Genomic DNA, 16261 nt, shown 5'->3' on the forward strand with positions numbered 1-16261 from the left:
GCGCGCATACACGGGAATAGGGCGGCTGCAGTGGTTTAACAAATGGAAAGACGAGCCACGCGCGGGGGAAGCGGGAGGAAAACAGGGAGGGTGCGTGAACGCTGCGCGCAAGGCGATGCACATCACTACTGCAGGCTGACCTAAGCATGGCCAAATGGCTGGAACGTGCACCACGCTAAGCGGTGCGAATGGTACATAAAGACGCTGCGGCATCTAACACGAAAGCGAACTAATGAACAAGAAATGCAAACTTCCTACAAGGAACATTGGCTCACAAGAAAGAAACTGATTGATGCCCCCATAACGATATGCGATGACTTTGCTGGTACTAGGCACTGCAAACATTTCGGCCAAAATGTGAAGACGCCCTTTCGTCCGACACCGTGGCTGCAAGTGCGCGCAGTCTGAGCCGCAGAGACCCGTGCGTTAAGGCAGCGCAAACGGCGACTCACAGACGAAGACGGCCAGGATCTCGGTCTTCTCGATGAGTGCATACATGTCATCCGCGGAAACCTCTTCTATGATGTCCGTGTCGTCACCAGTGTCCATGAACTGCTGGAGCCACTTGAGCACGTCCTCCTCGTTTTTTAAATCGCCTGCGACGCAGAAGGTGGTTGGTTACACAGCACGAATCGTCTACGTTTAGGCAATCTTGTCACATTATGCATTTGCTGGCTTTGAAATTCGGCCCTTCTAAAGGTTATAGTGGCATTAAAAAGTAATGATGATAAATTTACGGTGGTGGATCTCAATGCAAGAATCCAGCCAGTCACATATTCTGGTAAGTTCATGCGTCGTCGCCTGCTTTCTCGACGTATTCCACGCTTTGTTTTCTTACCTTTATGACTGATACTTAATTTGCAAATGCCATTGCTTTCTTCAATTGTTTGTTATTGTTTTTTGGCTGCCATGTATACTTACGTGCACAATGTACCTAGTGTCTTAGTGCGCCCACTAGAATGCCCACTGATTCAAGCCCGTCAATGCTAAGTGCTCGTCAGTGCGTGTATATGTCTTTTTTTATTTACACATTTCCTCGTGTAGTTCCTGTATATTCATTATAGAGCCAAACTTTGAGGAAAAACCAGCTATGAAAGTTGCCTACGTTTCCAATATCATGAAATAAATAAGAAGAAATATGTCGCCTGCTGTTCCGCCCCTGGCATTTAAAGCGGTTTCGGTACAAATCAGTTTTAGAGGGAGCTGTTGCAGCTTTCTCAATCGCGGAGGCCAGGCAGTGATGTTCCTGTGTGAACTTTTGGCGACCGCGTACGTTGATCGCGACGTCTGTGGAAAGTCGATCGCCGAACGGGCCCACCTAGACGCCGCGACTTTGCCGCTCGAAGTGCATTGCTTCGCGCTAGATGCTGACAGCAGCGCAAGCGTTATACGGCTGCAGCGTTTGCGCGTCTTTTTGATTTCGCACCTTTGTTGACTGTGCTCGGCTCAGTTCACGTTGTAAGAACAACAGTGATCGTGTAAACTGGCCAGTCTTGATCGTGAAATGCGCTCTGTCTGCAGTATGCACTTAAAACAAATGTGAACAAATGTGAACGTTTGCTACTTGCCAGTCCTGTGGCAACTGACCAGTAGATAAGGAATATTCAAATATTAGGTAAAGGCAAAATTAAACAGGACGAGCACACTGCTTTAAAATTCTTGGGGAGATACCATCGGGGCCATTAGCCTTACTTTCATCGACATTTCTAAGCAGAGCTTCAATGCCACTAACACTAAGTTCGATTGGTTGCAAACGAGGAGCGCTGCTATTAGACAAATATGGACTGCATGCACATTTATAAAGAAAAACTGGCTGAAAGTAACTGTTTAAGCACGTCGCTTTTTCTACATCGTCAGAAAGAGTGCGCTCATTGCTAATAATTTCATTTATCCTAGCAGGATCGCACCCACTTCTCTTCAAGTACTGCCAGAAATTTTTAGGGTTTATTTTCATTCTGTTATTAGGTAGTTTAAAATATTGTTCTTTCGGATTTTCAACAGTTTTTTGCACTCGTGCGTTAATTCCTGGAGACTTTTAAAATGAACTTCTCCTTTCGTGTTCTTTTGTATCTTTCAAAGACGCGCCTTTTTTTTTTTAAATTAGCCTCAAGATACGGAAGGTGATCCATGGTTTTTACGTTTTTAAGCCTAGCAGAATCAATACTTGGTATGAACTCCCCTGCAAGTTCAGGTAACCGAAATACGCTCCACAAGTAATCTACATCGTGTTCCTCTACTAAGCATTCAAAAACAGGCAAATAGTCGCACAGTTTATCGGAAATTGATGGACAGTCACCTTCATCAAAGAAGAATACCCTTTTGCCGGTGCGCTTTTTAGTGCGCTGAGTTTTCGCTTTAATACCTGCAACGACAACGTGGTGATCACTAATTCCTGGAATGATATCAACATTATAAACTAAATTATGCCAGTTACAAAACAGAAGATTAAGAGTATGACTAAGTCTAGTGCGTTCCAAAACATACTGCATCAAGCCAAAACTATCAGCCACGTTTTTCATTTCTACATTAATACGACCTGCAATTTAGGACTTCACATGCACCATTTTCCCATTTCAAGTCTGGTGAATTTAAATCATCCCGCTAGTAAAATGGTTCGATCAGATGCCTCCGAAACGATATCATATAACGTTTCCAAAACACAGAAATATTTACTGGGTGGCCGATAAAACGCCCCAGTGATAAAAGAAAATTTTTTAGACAACGCAATTGTACACCATACTGACTTGACTGCGTCATGACCGACGTTCAGCATCGCAGACGAAAGGGACGAGTGAACTAACAATAAAACACCACCGCCAATACTTGGCCTATCGTTGCGACAAGCGGTATCATTCTTGGGGAACACCTCCTTGTCATCGATGGATGGGTTGAGCCAAGACTCAGTACCAAACACTATATATATATATATATATATCTGCCTTCAATGACGCAACCAATCCAGCAAACTCATCTGTTTTGTTTATTATACTTCGGCAATTTACCACTACAACAATTAAATCACGATGAAGGCGATGATTACTGCTGTGTCACCGTGTAGACAAGGCAACAACTTCTTCATTCTGATCGTCCCATGTAAATGCTCTGCCATTTATGATCAGCTTATCGGCTTTTAGCATAACCTTGTTTTTCTTATCCGCCTTCTTTGCTTTCCCGTATTCCCAGAGTTTTTTTCGCAATGCTCGAGTTTTAAAAGAGAAGTCCTGTTCCACACCATACTGCGAGCCCTTAAACTTACTTGCATTTTTCAGAATGACCTCCCTTTTCTTTTTCCGACGAGAAGTTTACAATAATGGGTCTTCTGTTCCGTTCATTAAAATGGCCAACCCGGTGTGCCCTTTCAATTGACTTCAATTCCCAAATTGGTAGTGCAGATGCTCTTAATCAAGGTTTCGGACTGTTCCCACGTTTCAGACCGGTCGTTGTCACCTAGCCCATAAAACACAAGGTTTAATCTACGGCTTTTATTCTCGAGGTCCACATTTTTCTTTTGTAGAACTTTTACTTGATGAGAATTAGATACTCAGTTACGGTTGCTTACTCTGGTACCAATTTCATAATGTTGCCCATCTGACCCCAGGTTGTGTCAAGCTCCCTGTTTATTTCAACCATCTTAGCATCATTGTTGGCTATCCTGCTGTCAATGTTGTCCAGCTTAGTCGTGACAGTATCCTGTAACTTCTTCAAATAAGCCGTTTCACCTTTATCAAATGGCCCAGGATTGAGCTCAATGTCTCCAGAAAGTAGCAAGAGCAGAGCAAGGTGTAGCACTCGGCTTACAAAGAAAAACGAGCACGTTTGTTTCAAAGTCTGCTGCACACTCGCGCTGTACACGCCACGCGTGCCTTTGTGGGAGGATCCGGCAACGCTATAACTGCTTTGGAAATTTTAATTAGACGAAAAAGAGCAGTCTGCTGCTGGGCAATACGGGAAGAAGGGAACCGGCGACTGAGCTGTCATATCGCTACTCGGAAGCAACACTGTGAAAACACGGTTGTTATTCACAAAGCCATTTGTAGCGCACGTTTATTTGTGTATTTATTTATTTATTTATTTATTTATTTATTTATTTATTTATTTATTTATTTTCATACTCCGAGTACCCGAGGAGTGTTCTAATAATAAATTGTTAATTGCAACTTTAAAGGCGGCAGGGTCTTAATGCAGCGATGGAGACGGGAAGTTGGTTCCAGTCACTGCTTGTTCCCAGCAAAAGAGAGGCATGGCAAGTGTCAGTACGACATAAAGGAATTTTAACCTTGAGTTTATGATCGATCCGCGAAGGCACGTAATCTGGAGGGATGAAAATATCGTTTTTAAGTGTTGGGTTAGTGTAACAAAATTTCGTGATAGAGGTTTAAGCGGAAGCACTTGCGGCGTGACCGAAGTGTCGGTATATCTAAATTAGCTTTCATTGAATAAACGCTGACGTGGTTCTGAACGGATTCAAGGGCAAGAATGGTTTGTATACGAAGTGGTACTTGCCAATGGTGAAAACACACAAGATGGCTGCGAATGCGCCAGCCGATCGGAAACAGTTATAAAAAAAAGGGACAGCGTAGGGAAACCCGCAAGTAGAGAAGAAAGGCGATATGCTTTTTGTGCGTTCCCGGAATTGAGGCGTTTAAAGCAGCGCTGAAAGAGCGCTGGACAAAAAACTAGAAGCACACAGGTGGCCTATGTGTTTTCGGCCCTGTGTCTTTTTAGCGTTGTCTGAAATTTTACAATTTTTCGGAATCCCGGTTTGCCGAGTGACGTGCTTGTGGTGCATATCTGGCACGTCGCACTCCTGCGGAGCTCACCGTCGTAAAGCAGCGGGATGGTCTTTCGGTAGTAGACCAGCGCCGGCAGCTGGTCCAGGCCGAATTCCTCGGCCACCTCGGTCTCGGAGATCTTGACGAAGCCGATACCGAGTGCGTCCGCCTCGTCGTCGATGTTCTCGAGTTCGGTGAGCACCGCTTCGGACTCCTTGTGCTTCTGCTTGTCTGCACAGAGAGGCACGCCGAGCTGAGACACAAAATTCCGGCAGGAACTTTTTCGGCATTACTGCTGACGTTAATGCGATTATTTATTTATTTATTTATTTATTTATTTATTTATTTATTTATTTATTTATCCGTTAGCATTCTTAGGATAATTCGTGCAATTCCCGTGGGCTATCCATGTTTGTGTATGTAACAGTTTTCCAGGTTTTGAAACCAACCAACGGGCCAACTTCGAATTTTTCGGTCGTGATTGGCTCCTTAGCGCAAACTGCGGAAGGAAGACGACAATTTCTGTCGATAAATTCGGTTCCCATCGGGATTGATCATGATAGAGAATGAACCGTGGGACACGCGTGTTAGTCGCCAGACAGGAAATTTAAGCTAATGCGCACACGGGCCAGGATCTTAAGAATGACCCGGTGGGAGAGTGCGTCTCTCTGTGTTATACTAAGGGCCAACACTGCTTTAAAGCTGGATGTAAGAGAATTGGCAGGGCATTAAACAATTAGTATGATAATCCACTGATTCATTCATTGGATTTAATGCCCCAAACCAGTACTGGGGCTGCGAGAAATGCCTTAGCGAAGGGCATCAATTTAATTTTGACCGTTTAGTGTTCTTTCACGTGCACTAAGCGTAGGACCAGTATCGCACGAAAGTGTAGTTGCGTCACTCCCTGCTTCGTGTGCTGCAGTCAAGCTGCCGTCGCCGCGGCAGCTTGCACAACAGTCATCTTTACAGTGAAGAGTATGCGGGGAGCGCTACGTGCTTCGCATTGCATGTAGGCGCAGGGGAGCCTTATAAAATTATGTGGTTCGGATGCTTGTTTTGAGCGTGTTCTTTACTGAAACGTATGCTGTTCTGTATCTTGTATGCGTGATTCTGAAGTATGTATGCACTGTTCGCTTCACTTTGCTGAGTGCTTGTAGCCTCTGCCTTACGGAGGTATGAATCATTGCATTTGGAAGTATTAACCAAGGATGATGATAGCTTTCTGTCGACGTTACTCCGCGAAGAAATCACGGGATCCTAGCCACAAACAGCTTCGCTGTAAAAATGTTTCTGTCAGCGCATTATTATTTTGGGTTTTCGACCACTTCTGACTAGCTTATGAATGTAGGAGATTTCTTGAGAACATTTGTCGTATATGTTTTTCTGTGTTCGCAGAAAACAGCGAAAGCGGCGCTTACGTATACTTTGTCTAAGCTCCCAGACGTCCTGTCTTTTTTTTCTTCTTTTTCTGAGTGGGGTGGCACTTTAGGCACATTGAGAGCAGGAAAACAAAACAAAATAAACAAAAAGAAACAGACGAAGGAAGGCTCACAGAAGAGGACGGCTAGGTATTGACTCTCCTTGATGAGACTCTCCAGAATCTTTCCGTTGACCTCTTCTATCCGGTCTGGCAGCTCCATGGCCTCCAAGTTCGTCAGCCAGTCCAGCACTTTCTCTTCGTCCATCAGGTCACCTGCACGCGAAGCGCCCATCAGCGGTGTCAAATACAGGAGAGCAACAAAGACTAGCTTCGAGGCACGCCTCCAGCCGAGCGCAGCGGCCGGCCGGGCAATTCGTTTTCGCCTCGCTACAGCGGTGCAGCGTTGGGAAAGCTGCAGCAGGTGTCGGCCAACCACAGTGCGAATCTACAGCTACGTATGCCCGTAAGAACCATTCGTGACTAGTTTATATCCGTGAGCACGATACGACAGTCATGTTACTGGTCAGTTACGATATGTAATTTACTTTGAGGTGGCCTCTCAAATGCTTACGCACGACACAACATTGTAGATAGTAAATCGTTGTAAACCATCAGTAGTTTACGTTAGCTGTGCATTCTACGATGCTGCATGGTATTTAAGACGAGGAGTACACAGACGTTCACTGGTGGGCGGTGAGGCTTGTTTGAAAAGGAAGGCGTGGCGAAAAGGGGGAAGGGGAACAAAATACCTTAGTTCCTCATTGCTCGCTCTTTTCTTTTTTTTTACTGCGTCTTTCATTTAACGACTGCCATCTTTTCTTGTTGCGTTTTTCCCCTCTCTTCGGCAATACAAGGGTCTGTTCATAGAATGGGAAGCTTATCTTAATATATAAAATTTTTTCTTACTTCATCTACAGTTCTGTCAACATGCTTGACAAGCGGCTTCCTTTGAATGCAAGCTTTAGGCACAAGTACACGAAAGAAGAAAGAGAAGAAGAAAGAAAATCTCCGAGGCAAACAAAGAGGGCGAGTATTTACAGGGTCGCTCTTTTGTACTCATAATTTTCCCACCGCACCAGTGCTTGTACATTGAAAGACCAATGTCATCAGGCAGCTTATAGAGCATTGCTTTACAGAGGAGCGGCGCTGAACGTTGTAACATGGGCATCGCTGCTGCATCATTGTTGTCATATTTATTTATTTATTTATTTATTTATTTATTTATTTATTTATTTATTTATTTATTTATTTATTTATTTCAACATGTTGCGGCCCCGAACGGCTATTGCAGGAGTGGGAAGTACGGGACACAAAAATGAGAATGAAATAAGGAAAAAAGGTGCAATGCAAGATCAGGGGTTCACAATGTATTAGAAGAATTCAGCGGGCGATAACGATTGAACATGGCCGGGTAAAGCATCCCAGACTTCTATAGTGCGCAGAAAGAACTGTATTTAAACACATCGGTGCAACGATGAAAAGGAGACACGTTCAACTCCCGACGGTGTCTATAGTGGATGTAGGTCTAGCGGTTGTCATCTGGCTACTGAGTAGATAGTAAATTGTGGAGCTGAGCTGAGTAAATCGTGGACAGTTATTCAGTGCACGTTCAAGGATTCGACGTGCTGACGGGGAGAGAGAGTGGCAAGCCGAATATTGCAAAGATGAGAACTAGGTGGAAAAAATGTCTGTCGTAGCGACGATAAATGAAGAGTACGGCTTTCTTCTGGGCAGACTCAACTTTGTCGCTATCAGATCGTTTGTGTGGGTTTCGTACGACCGAACCATACTCGAGTGCGGGACGAACTATTGTTTTAGAAATCAAGAGCCTCATGCATGTTAAGAGGGGACGAGGGTATGTTGCAAGTATCCTAGCTTTTTAAGCGCACGGTTGGACATAAGTTCAACGTGATGGGACCAGCAGAAACCCTTAGAGAATCTAAGACCAAGATATTTACGGTGGCAAATTTTCTAGAGGAGGACAATTAAACCAGTAACTGAACGAAGATGGGAAAGAGTGCTAAGTAAATGATACTGAGATTATCTTAACTATAACTGTCATAAACGCATATCTTAAACACCAGCCGAAAGAAAAGTGCAAGGACAATGCCGGGCACACAAACATACGAGTATGTCCGTGTGTGCATGTATACACCAGGTGCTTTATTTAAACATTAACAGAATTATTTAAATCGCCTGTGGCATTTAGCACAAATATACTTATTGAGCTGGAATACTCGAAGAGGTATACGTTATTTTCACTGAATATCAGTGCGTATAATTGAATAATTAAAAAAATCACTAATTACATGTTAAACTAATTATTTGAGCATACGTATTGCAATACATTAATTGAAGCCAGGGATATCGCACGGTACTTCCACTTGGAACAAATTTTGAAACTAGCACCGGTTTTGAGGCAAGCACCATCAAACTTGCCGTAAAAACGCAATGCTGTTCCACTTACTTTCTTAACAAAACGGCTTTTTATGCACTGAATGTCGAAAATTACTGGAGAAAGAGAGAGAAGGCTCTTTATTATGAAAACAGTGAATTTTGCCGGCGCGTATATAACCGCTGGCATGCTACTCTGTATAGGGATGGGGAATGGGATTAAAAGATTCCAGAAGAGAGTGGGAGAAAAAGAGGATAAAAATAAATATGAAATGTCCGAGTGGACCTGATACTGATATTTACAGGTGACATGGCGGGTAAATTTAGGTTTTTGTATATGAAGGGTGCAATTTTTAAAGCTTTCCTATTAGAACAATTTCTGATAGGTATTTGAACAATAAATCCAAAACCCGTCGCTGTCTTGAAGGGCCGGGCATTGGGCCTAAGATGCTTGGTAACGTTAACGGTTCGTGGCAAATCATGTCCATTTGGTGCTCAAAAAATTGTCTCTCGTCGCGGTACGCGGGGCATTCTAGTAATATGTGCTCAATTGTCTCTAGGTTGCGACAGTTATCACAGTATGGGTTAGTGGTAAGCCCTATGCGGTACAGATAATTGTTCGTGTACGCCACGTTCAGTCGAAGACGATGGTACAACGTCTCTAAGTGTCGAGGAATTGGTCGTGCAATTTTCGGTCTCATTTCTGGGTCAATGTAACGCAGGAAGTTACTTTGGTGAAGCGGCAGATTCCAGATGCGGTCTTTTTCTTGATAGGCATATTTTTTTGCCATGTTTGAAGCGTCGGCTTTTGTAAAAAATGTTCTTTTGAACTTGTGGTATTGGAGTCCATTTCTGGCAGCTTCATCCGCTCTTTCATTTCCCGAAATGCCGGCATGGCCAGGTATCCACTGGAACTTTATGCAATGCCCAGAAATCTTAGCCCTGTGGTGAAGATAAGCAATGTGAAATGCTGCAGGTTGATTATTGCAACGCTTGGTCCTGTTCCACATACTTTGTAGGGCTGCTTTTGAATCTGTGAAAATCACCCATGTCTTTGGCGGCTGCTGTCGAAGGACATACACAAGGGCCTCCTTAATGCCATATAGCTCCGCTGAAGTAGATGATGTCGCTCGCTCAAGACGAAACGAGAATCGTTACCCTGTAGAGGGAACAAAAAGTCCGCATGATGAACGATGTGGAGTTGTAGAGCCATCTGTGAAAATGTGCGTTGCGGCTGCGTATTCTTTGTGCATATATTCCAAAGCTGTCTGATAAGTCGCTGCTTAAGGCATTTTCTTTTTCGCACCGATTCCAGGTATATAAGGCACGATTTCCAGTGGGGATAGTGCCCATGGTGATATGTTTCGTGGCATAATTTGTGACGCCTGAGCAGGAATCGAAATAGATATGCTTCCGACGGCCTGCCCAAAGCTAGATGTAGCACGGGTTCTAGAAATATCCTTAAAAAGTGAGTCTTCGTATGAATGACGTGACGGAGGTGAATCCGAAGTGTCTCCTGCGAAGATAGCACTTCGAGAGGCAGGAATCCAGCTTCTGCTACAGTTCCTGAGCGGGACGACCCCTTCGGAAGGCCAAGACATACGCGAAGGCAGTTGTTTCGTGCTGCCTCAAGTTTTCTCTTGCTTGTGGGAGACATGTTCTGCAGGATCGGGAGGTAATAACGTAGTGTTCCATCGACGTAGGCCTTATGGAGGAGCACCATTGATCGACAGTTGCTGCCCCACTGTGATCCGGCTAAAAATCGGTATACGTGCGACGCCGAAGAAATCTTCTCACTCAGTTTTTTTACTTGGGGCGACCATGTGAGGTTCCTATCGATCGTCACTCCAAGAAATCTTTGCGTCTTGACGTATGGAAGGGCACGACCACCTAACACTAGCGGGTATTTTTTCATACACCTCCGCGTGAAAGCCATGGCAACGCTTTTGTCGGGGGACAATTTCAGACCCCTTGGATTTAGGTAGGCCGATATATTTGCTAGCGCTCTCTGGAGACGTTGTTGGGTGGTACTGCGGGAACGCGCTGCACTCCAAATACAGATGTCGTCCGCATACAGGGTGATTTTGACGCCGCGGGGCAGGTTTCTTTTCAGATGGATGAGGACTAAATTAAATAATACCGGGCTTAACACAGCTCCTTGTGGCACTCCCTTCTCGACGGCATAAAGTGCCGTGGGGCCATCCGGGGTACACATAAAAAGTTGGCGTCCTTGAAGATAGTTTTCAATCCATGCGTAAAGCCGTCCTCCAAGACCAAGGGTTTCCAAAGCGTCAAGTATTGCTTTATGAAAGACCGAATCATATGCTGCCTTAATGTCTAAAAATAATGCAGTAGGTATGTTTCCAGAGACCAATTCCTCTTCAATTGATGAGACCAAGGCAATGACGTTATCAATTGCGGACCTATTTTGCCGGAAGCCATTCATTTCCTCCGGGTAAACTTTTGTAGTTTCCAGGAACCAATTTAGTCGTTTGTAGATCATTTTTTCGAATAGCTTCCATACGCAGCTAAGCAGAGATATGGGTCTGAAGGAGGCGTAATTTGTTGGCTGCTTTCCTGGCTTCAATATAGGAATAACTTTCGCAAGCTTCCATTCCGTAGGAACCTCCCCAGTTATCCATGAGGCGTTGTAGTACTCCAGAAGGCGTAGGCGAGATGTGTGGCATAGATTTGCGAGCGCTTCATAACTTACACCGTCATGGCCAGGTGATGATCGTTTGTTTACGTCGCTGGTTGCTGCCGTTAGCTCTTCGATGGTGAATGGTAGTTCTAAGTCAGGAAGGGTAGCTCGAGGTGGACTAGGCTGATGACTTGCAATTTGCCGGAAAGGTTGGGCCCTGCTGGAAAGGAGCCTGCAGTACTGCTCTGCCACCTCTTTCAGGGATGCGCGCTCATGTAATGAGAAGGCGATAAAAGGATAAAGCTGTTGCGGCTCTTTGCGAATGCTTCTGACGACTCGCCATATTTCGCTCAGCGGTTGTCGTATGTCCAGTGTCCCACAAAAGTCCCTCCACCTTTTTCGGTCCAGTTTGGTGAGGTAACGTTGTATATGTCTTTGTGCCCGTCGACAAGTTCTGAGGTCTTCGATATTCTTAGTACGTAGAGCCTTCCTTTCGGCACGCCTTCGAATCGCACATAACCTTTCAAATTCCTCGTCGTTAGTTGGTACATTACAATGCTTAGTGGCAGAGCGGGTACTTTGTTTGAGGCAATGAGCTATTGTCGGTATTAATTCTGCATTCGTAGTCGAGGCTGTGATCCCTTTGTCTACGGCTGCTGTGTAAGCTTCCCAGTCTATCGACTTCAGTTTCACTTTTCTGGGCGACGTCCGAAAATGAAGGGCAGAGATTAGGATCGGGTAGTGATCACTACCTCGAGTCTCGAAATCTGTACACCATCCGAACATAGGGGCCACTTGACTTGATACGAATGTGACGTCAATGCAGCTAACAGTCTTCGGATTTTTCAAGTATGTTATGCTGCCATCGTTCAAGGGCTGTATATTGTATTTTGCAAGAAGCTTCGCCAGCTTAGCACCCCGAGCACATGTATGTGAACGGCCCCAGATCTCGTTATGTGTGTTGAAATCGCCACAAATAATATGTGGAGACTGAGTGTTTGTCAACAAGTTTTCCAACCTTGTCACGTCGAAAGGTGATCCTGGTTCCAAGTAGACGCCGATCAGGGTAAACACTTTGGATGCAATCACTGTGGTTGCGCAAACATATTCGTTCTTGTCATGTGGTGCTACGTCAATCGCAGAGGCAGGTATGTCGTTGCGAAATCCAACGAGCAGTCGGCTAATTCCATTTTGTCGCCTTGAATGATGAAAATAATAACCCTTTATCCTAAACCGCTCGCCGACGCGAGACTCGGAAATGACCATAAAGGGGAATCGGTACACTCGAGCAAGATGCTTAAAGTCTGCTAACTTCGAGCGCAAGCCACGAGCGTTCCACTGGAATATAGTACACGTGCGGAAGTGTTTGTTGGTGGACACCGCTTGCGAGACGATTGTTGGTGAAGCCATCGCTGCTACTGCGAAGAATCACGGCTTTGCGCCGTGAAAGAAGACGACACCAGTGGTTCTAAAGCCAGGATGGCCTCTACTTCAGGGATGCTCTTAAACGATGGGCAGGCACGGAGAATAGCCTTGATTGCGGCGAACATCATGGGAATCAGTATACTTGATGTTTCATTTGCAGTGGTACCATCGAACAGCTTTTCTTGGTTCTTCCTGTTCTTCTGCTGCGACCTTGAGGACACTTGTTCCTGTCGTGGGCTTGAGGTTATATCACTTGAGGGCTTTGGTGGACTCTTTGCAGTTGAAGGCCTTTGCTGGTTTTCTTTCACGACTGATGCGAAGGACTTCTTCAAAGCTGTGTCGCTGCGCTGTACAGTGTCGTGCTGCTTTTGGTTTGTCGATGTATATATCACATCCGGATTCGGTGGTGGTTCTCGTCGTTTCCGCACTTTTCCTTGGATTTGCTCCATCGTCCGTGCAAGAGTGGCTGATTTCTTTTTAGGACACCCTTCGTATGACGCAGCATGCTCAGCTCCACAGTTTGCACACCGAGGCTGGGAACGTGACGTACACTGCTTATGCGTATGTGGACCAGCGCATATCTTGCAGCGGATGGGGCCTTTACAACATTTCGCTATATGTCCATGTCTTTGACATTTGAAACATTGAGTAGCCGACCCCATGTATTCCGTCACGGGATAACTGCAGAATACAAGCGACACTCGGTTTGGTAAAGGGGCGTCCTTAGAGAATTCCAGGATGACCGAACGTCTTCGGGTTTCCGTTACTACGCCATCTTTGTTAGGAACGTACAAACTTTGCCTTTTAGCAGATATGACTCCTTGTTCGCTCAAATACTCCTTGAAGTCGTCATCCGAGTACTCAACAGGAACGTCCTGTATCCTCCCGTACGTGGCAGAGTAGAAGTATGGAACTCGAGCTTCTACAGGAATACCCGATAGATCTGTCACTGTGAGAAGACGATTGGCTGCAGGAAGTGTAGACGCTGTCACCATGAGGCTGCCATCCTTGTTGAGACGGTGGCTGAGTATCTTTTCTTGGGCTGTTGTCACGACCGCAGAAGCAAGAAGATTTGGGTTTACCTTCCATAAGCTGCTGTCAGGCTGCGTTGGCTTGAATATAACAGGAACATCTGCGGCTCTTTTCTTTTTGTAAGAGACAACAGTGAAGGCTGTCTGGTCCATCTCTTCGTTGTCTCCTGTAGATTCCCTTGTGCCGATCTCATCTTCACGTAGCCTTTTCCTTGCTTGCTCATCTTCTCTGTGGTCTACGAAGCAACATGCTGACCTGATTGCTGATTGCTTGTGACGGATGCTATCATAGCATCACGAAGGGCGGCCGACGGCGGAGGCTCGCCGCGCTGCTTCGGTCCGGTGCGCTTCGGGAGCCGCTTGCTGTGCTTCTCTCGCAGGACGGTGGCCCCCAGACCGGCGTTCGGTGAGAGAGAGGCACAAAAAGTAAAAATGAGCTCTACACTTGCTAAAGAAGACTTAAAATTACAGACGGGCGTTCGGAGGCGAGCCTATGGTATGGTATGGTATGGTATTCCTTATGCGATGGCGCACACCCACTGTGGGGGATTGGCCAAGATTTGGATGAAATTAGGCTATCTTTATTAAAAAACTGAAAATGGTAAAGCTAACTCACTCGTCGTCTTCTTCTTCCTTCGAAAATTACTGGAACACCAAAGCATTCCGTCAGAAACTGTGGGAACGCACATCCCGAAACTAGTGCCGTCCTTTTAATTCGTTCCAAGTGGATGTGACTTTAAAGGTCACCCGGCTACAATTCGTAAATTGCAGTATGTGGCGTTAATTAATTAGCAAGATGTCATAATTAGTCACATATCCACTCTTTTGTACGAATACCGTTTGCCTCTGAGAGTAACTTAGCTCAAGAAGTAGGATTGTGCTGCATGTGACGGGCGAGTTTTAAAAATTCCGTTGGCGACAGCACAGTCCCCCGCTGCCGGCGCCCCATTCAAGCTGGTGGCGGCAGCACGCGTGACGGCGTCCGGCTGCCGCCTCCGCGATGCGCGGAGAAATCGCCCGCCGCTTGTGATTCGCACCATGCCATGCTCGGTGAGTGAGTTAGGCTGTTTACTAAAGGCCCGACAGAAACCGCTGGGTAAACACTGCTTTTCTCCAAGAGCTTCCGGCAGAGTGGGGATTGCAAACTGTATACGCTGGCCTATAGGAAAACAAGACACGCGTTGCGCGTATTTAAGAAGCGTGCTCGGAATATTGTCAACGTAGAAACTGCTGGTGGCATGTTCGTGACAAAGAAAAAAAGATAGCGTCAGCGTTATTTTGCGAGCAACCGTGCTCCACAAAAAGCTTCCGCCACACTCACGTTTCAGCAAATTGTGTCAATAAAGTATGCCATTTATTACTAATAACTCGTCCTTTTCCTTGTTAAATTTTTTGTTGCGATTTGGCCAAGTCATGACATCAACGCCATTAACGTGCAAAAACGTGACGAATAAAAAGCAAGGGTGAAATTCAGAAAGCTTTCCAACCGCAAAGCGCCGACTACGCCAGCATATATCTCGTGGGCTGTTGGCTATTGGCTGACGAACGTCATGCCGAACCTTTATTGCTTTCTCCGGTGGTTGTAGCAGAAGATGTGTGCAGTTAAAGTAAGATTTTGTTCTAGTAACGGAGAACGCTGAAACGAGAAGTGCAGTGCTCAGCAATCGAAACGCGATAATCGGAGCCCGTGGCTGCCGGCACCTTTTGCGCTACCGGAGGGGAAGCCGCCATGCTTTTTTATTGGGGGGGGGGGGGGGGGGGAATGAAAGCGCGGAGGTGCGCTGCGTTCGGCACCGAGCGCTTATTGGTGGCGCTGGCAGCTACGGGGTCCGAGAATCGCTGAACACTGTACGTGCTTACGCAAATATGCAAAAAAAAAAAAACATCAGCATTTTTTTTATGGTGTATTCTGCATGAAACAAGAAATATTGGTTACACTAAAGAATTTAATGCACCCTGGGAGATAAGCAGAAGTCAGCGCTCAGAGTCAGAGCCACCTCATAAGTCGCGTTCAGATAAGTTCGCACAATAGGTATCGGGCGAGGGGGGGGGGGCGGAGGCTCTCGCTTACACAGTGGCTATGCGACGACGAGAAAATGCATTTGTTTGCTTTCCTTCAGTGTCCCAAGTTCCTTGGATTCCCAATGCACAAGTGTATAGACAGCTGACTGCGTTCTGTTTGCAGCCACCGTTTCTAGGTTCGCTTCAATAAGGAGGTTAATTCACCGATGCACAAAATGACGTACCGCAATTCAGCCACATAGTGACAGCTTAAACACAACGCCGTGCCCAGTGTCGTCGACCGTCTCACCTTCGTAGACGGTGGGCTCCCTGTTCCGGAAGTAGACGAGCGACGGGAACTTGGCGATGCCGAGCTTCTTCGCGGTCGGCCGGTCGCTGTTCTTGACGAAAGCCACGCCGAACTTCTCCGCTTCGTCGTTGATGTGCTCCAACTCGGCCAGGATGGCATCGCAGTTTTTGCAGATCTTCGTGTCTGCCAATAGAAAAGATAAAGAAGGAAAGTAACATAGTGATTCATTCGAAATTATTACATTTATTTGTAAAACGAACATGT

The 16261-nt window shown here is 45.8% G+C and overlaps 1 protein-coding gene across 4 annotated transcripts in view; it reads right to left on the reverse strand.

The window, feature by feature from the left end:
- hlk (hulk) overlaps nucleotides 1–16261 on the reverse strand; it is a 140009-nt gene that overhangs the window by 82927 nt on the left and 40821 nt on the right. For all 4 annotated transcript variants that reach the window (XM_075697122.1, XM_075697121.1, XM_075697119.1 and 1 more), the window contains exons 2-5: nucleotides 15998–16180; nucleotides 6328–6468; nucleotides 4821–5003; nucleotides 453–596 (exon numbers count right to left, since the gene is read on the reverse strand). In XM_075697122.1, coding sequence (XP_075553237.1) covers nucleotides 453–596; nucleotides 4821–5003; nucleotides 6328–6468; nucleotides 15998–16180 — 651 coding nt within the window. The remainder of the gene's footprint in view (nucleotides 1–452; nucleotides 597–4820; nucleotides 5004–6327; nucleotides 6469–15997; nucleotides 16181–16261) is intronic.

The sequence above is a fragment of the Dermacentor variabilis genome, chromosome 6 (genome assembly GCF_050947875.1).
Source record: "Dermacentor variabilis isolate Ectoservices chromosome 6, ASM5094787v1, whole genome shotgun sequence".
In the NCBI taxonomy this organism is placed as follows: domain Eukaryota; kingdom Metazoa; phylum Arthropoda; class Arachnida; order Ixodida; family Ixodidae; genus Dermacentor; species Dermacentor variabilis.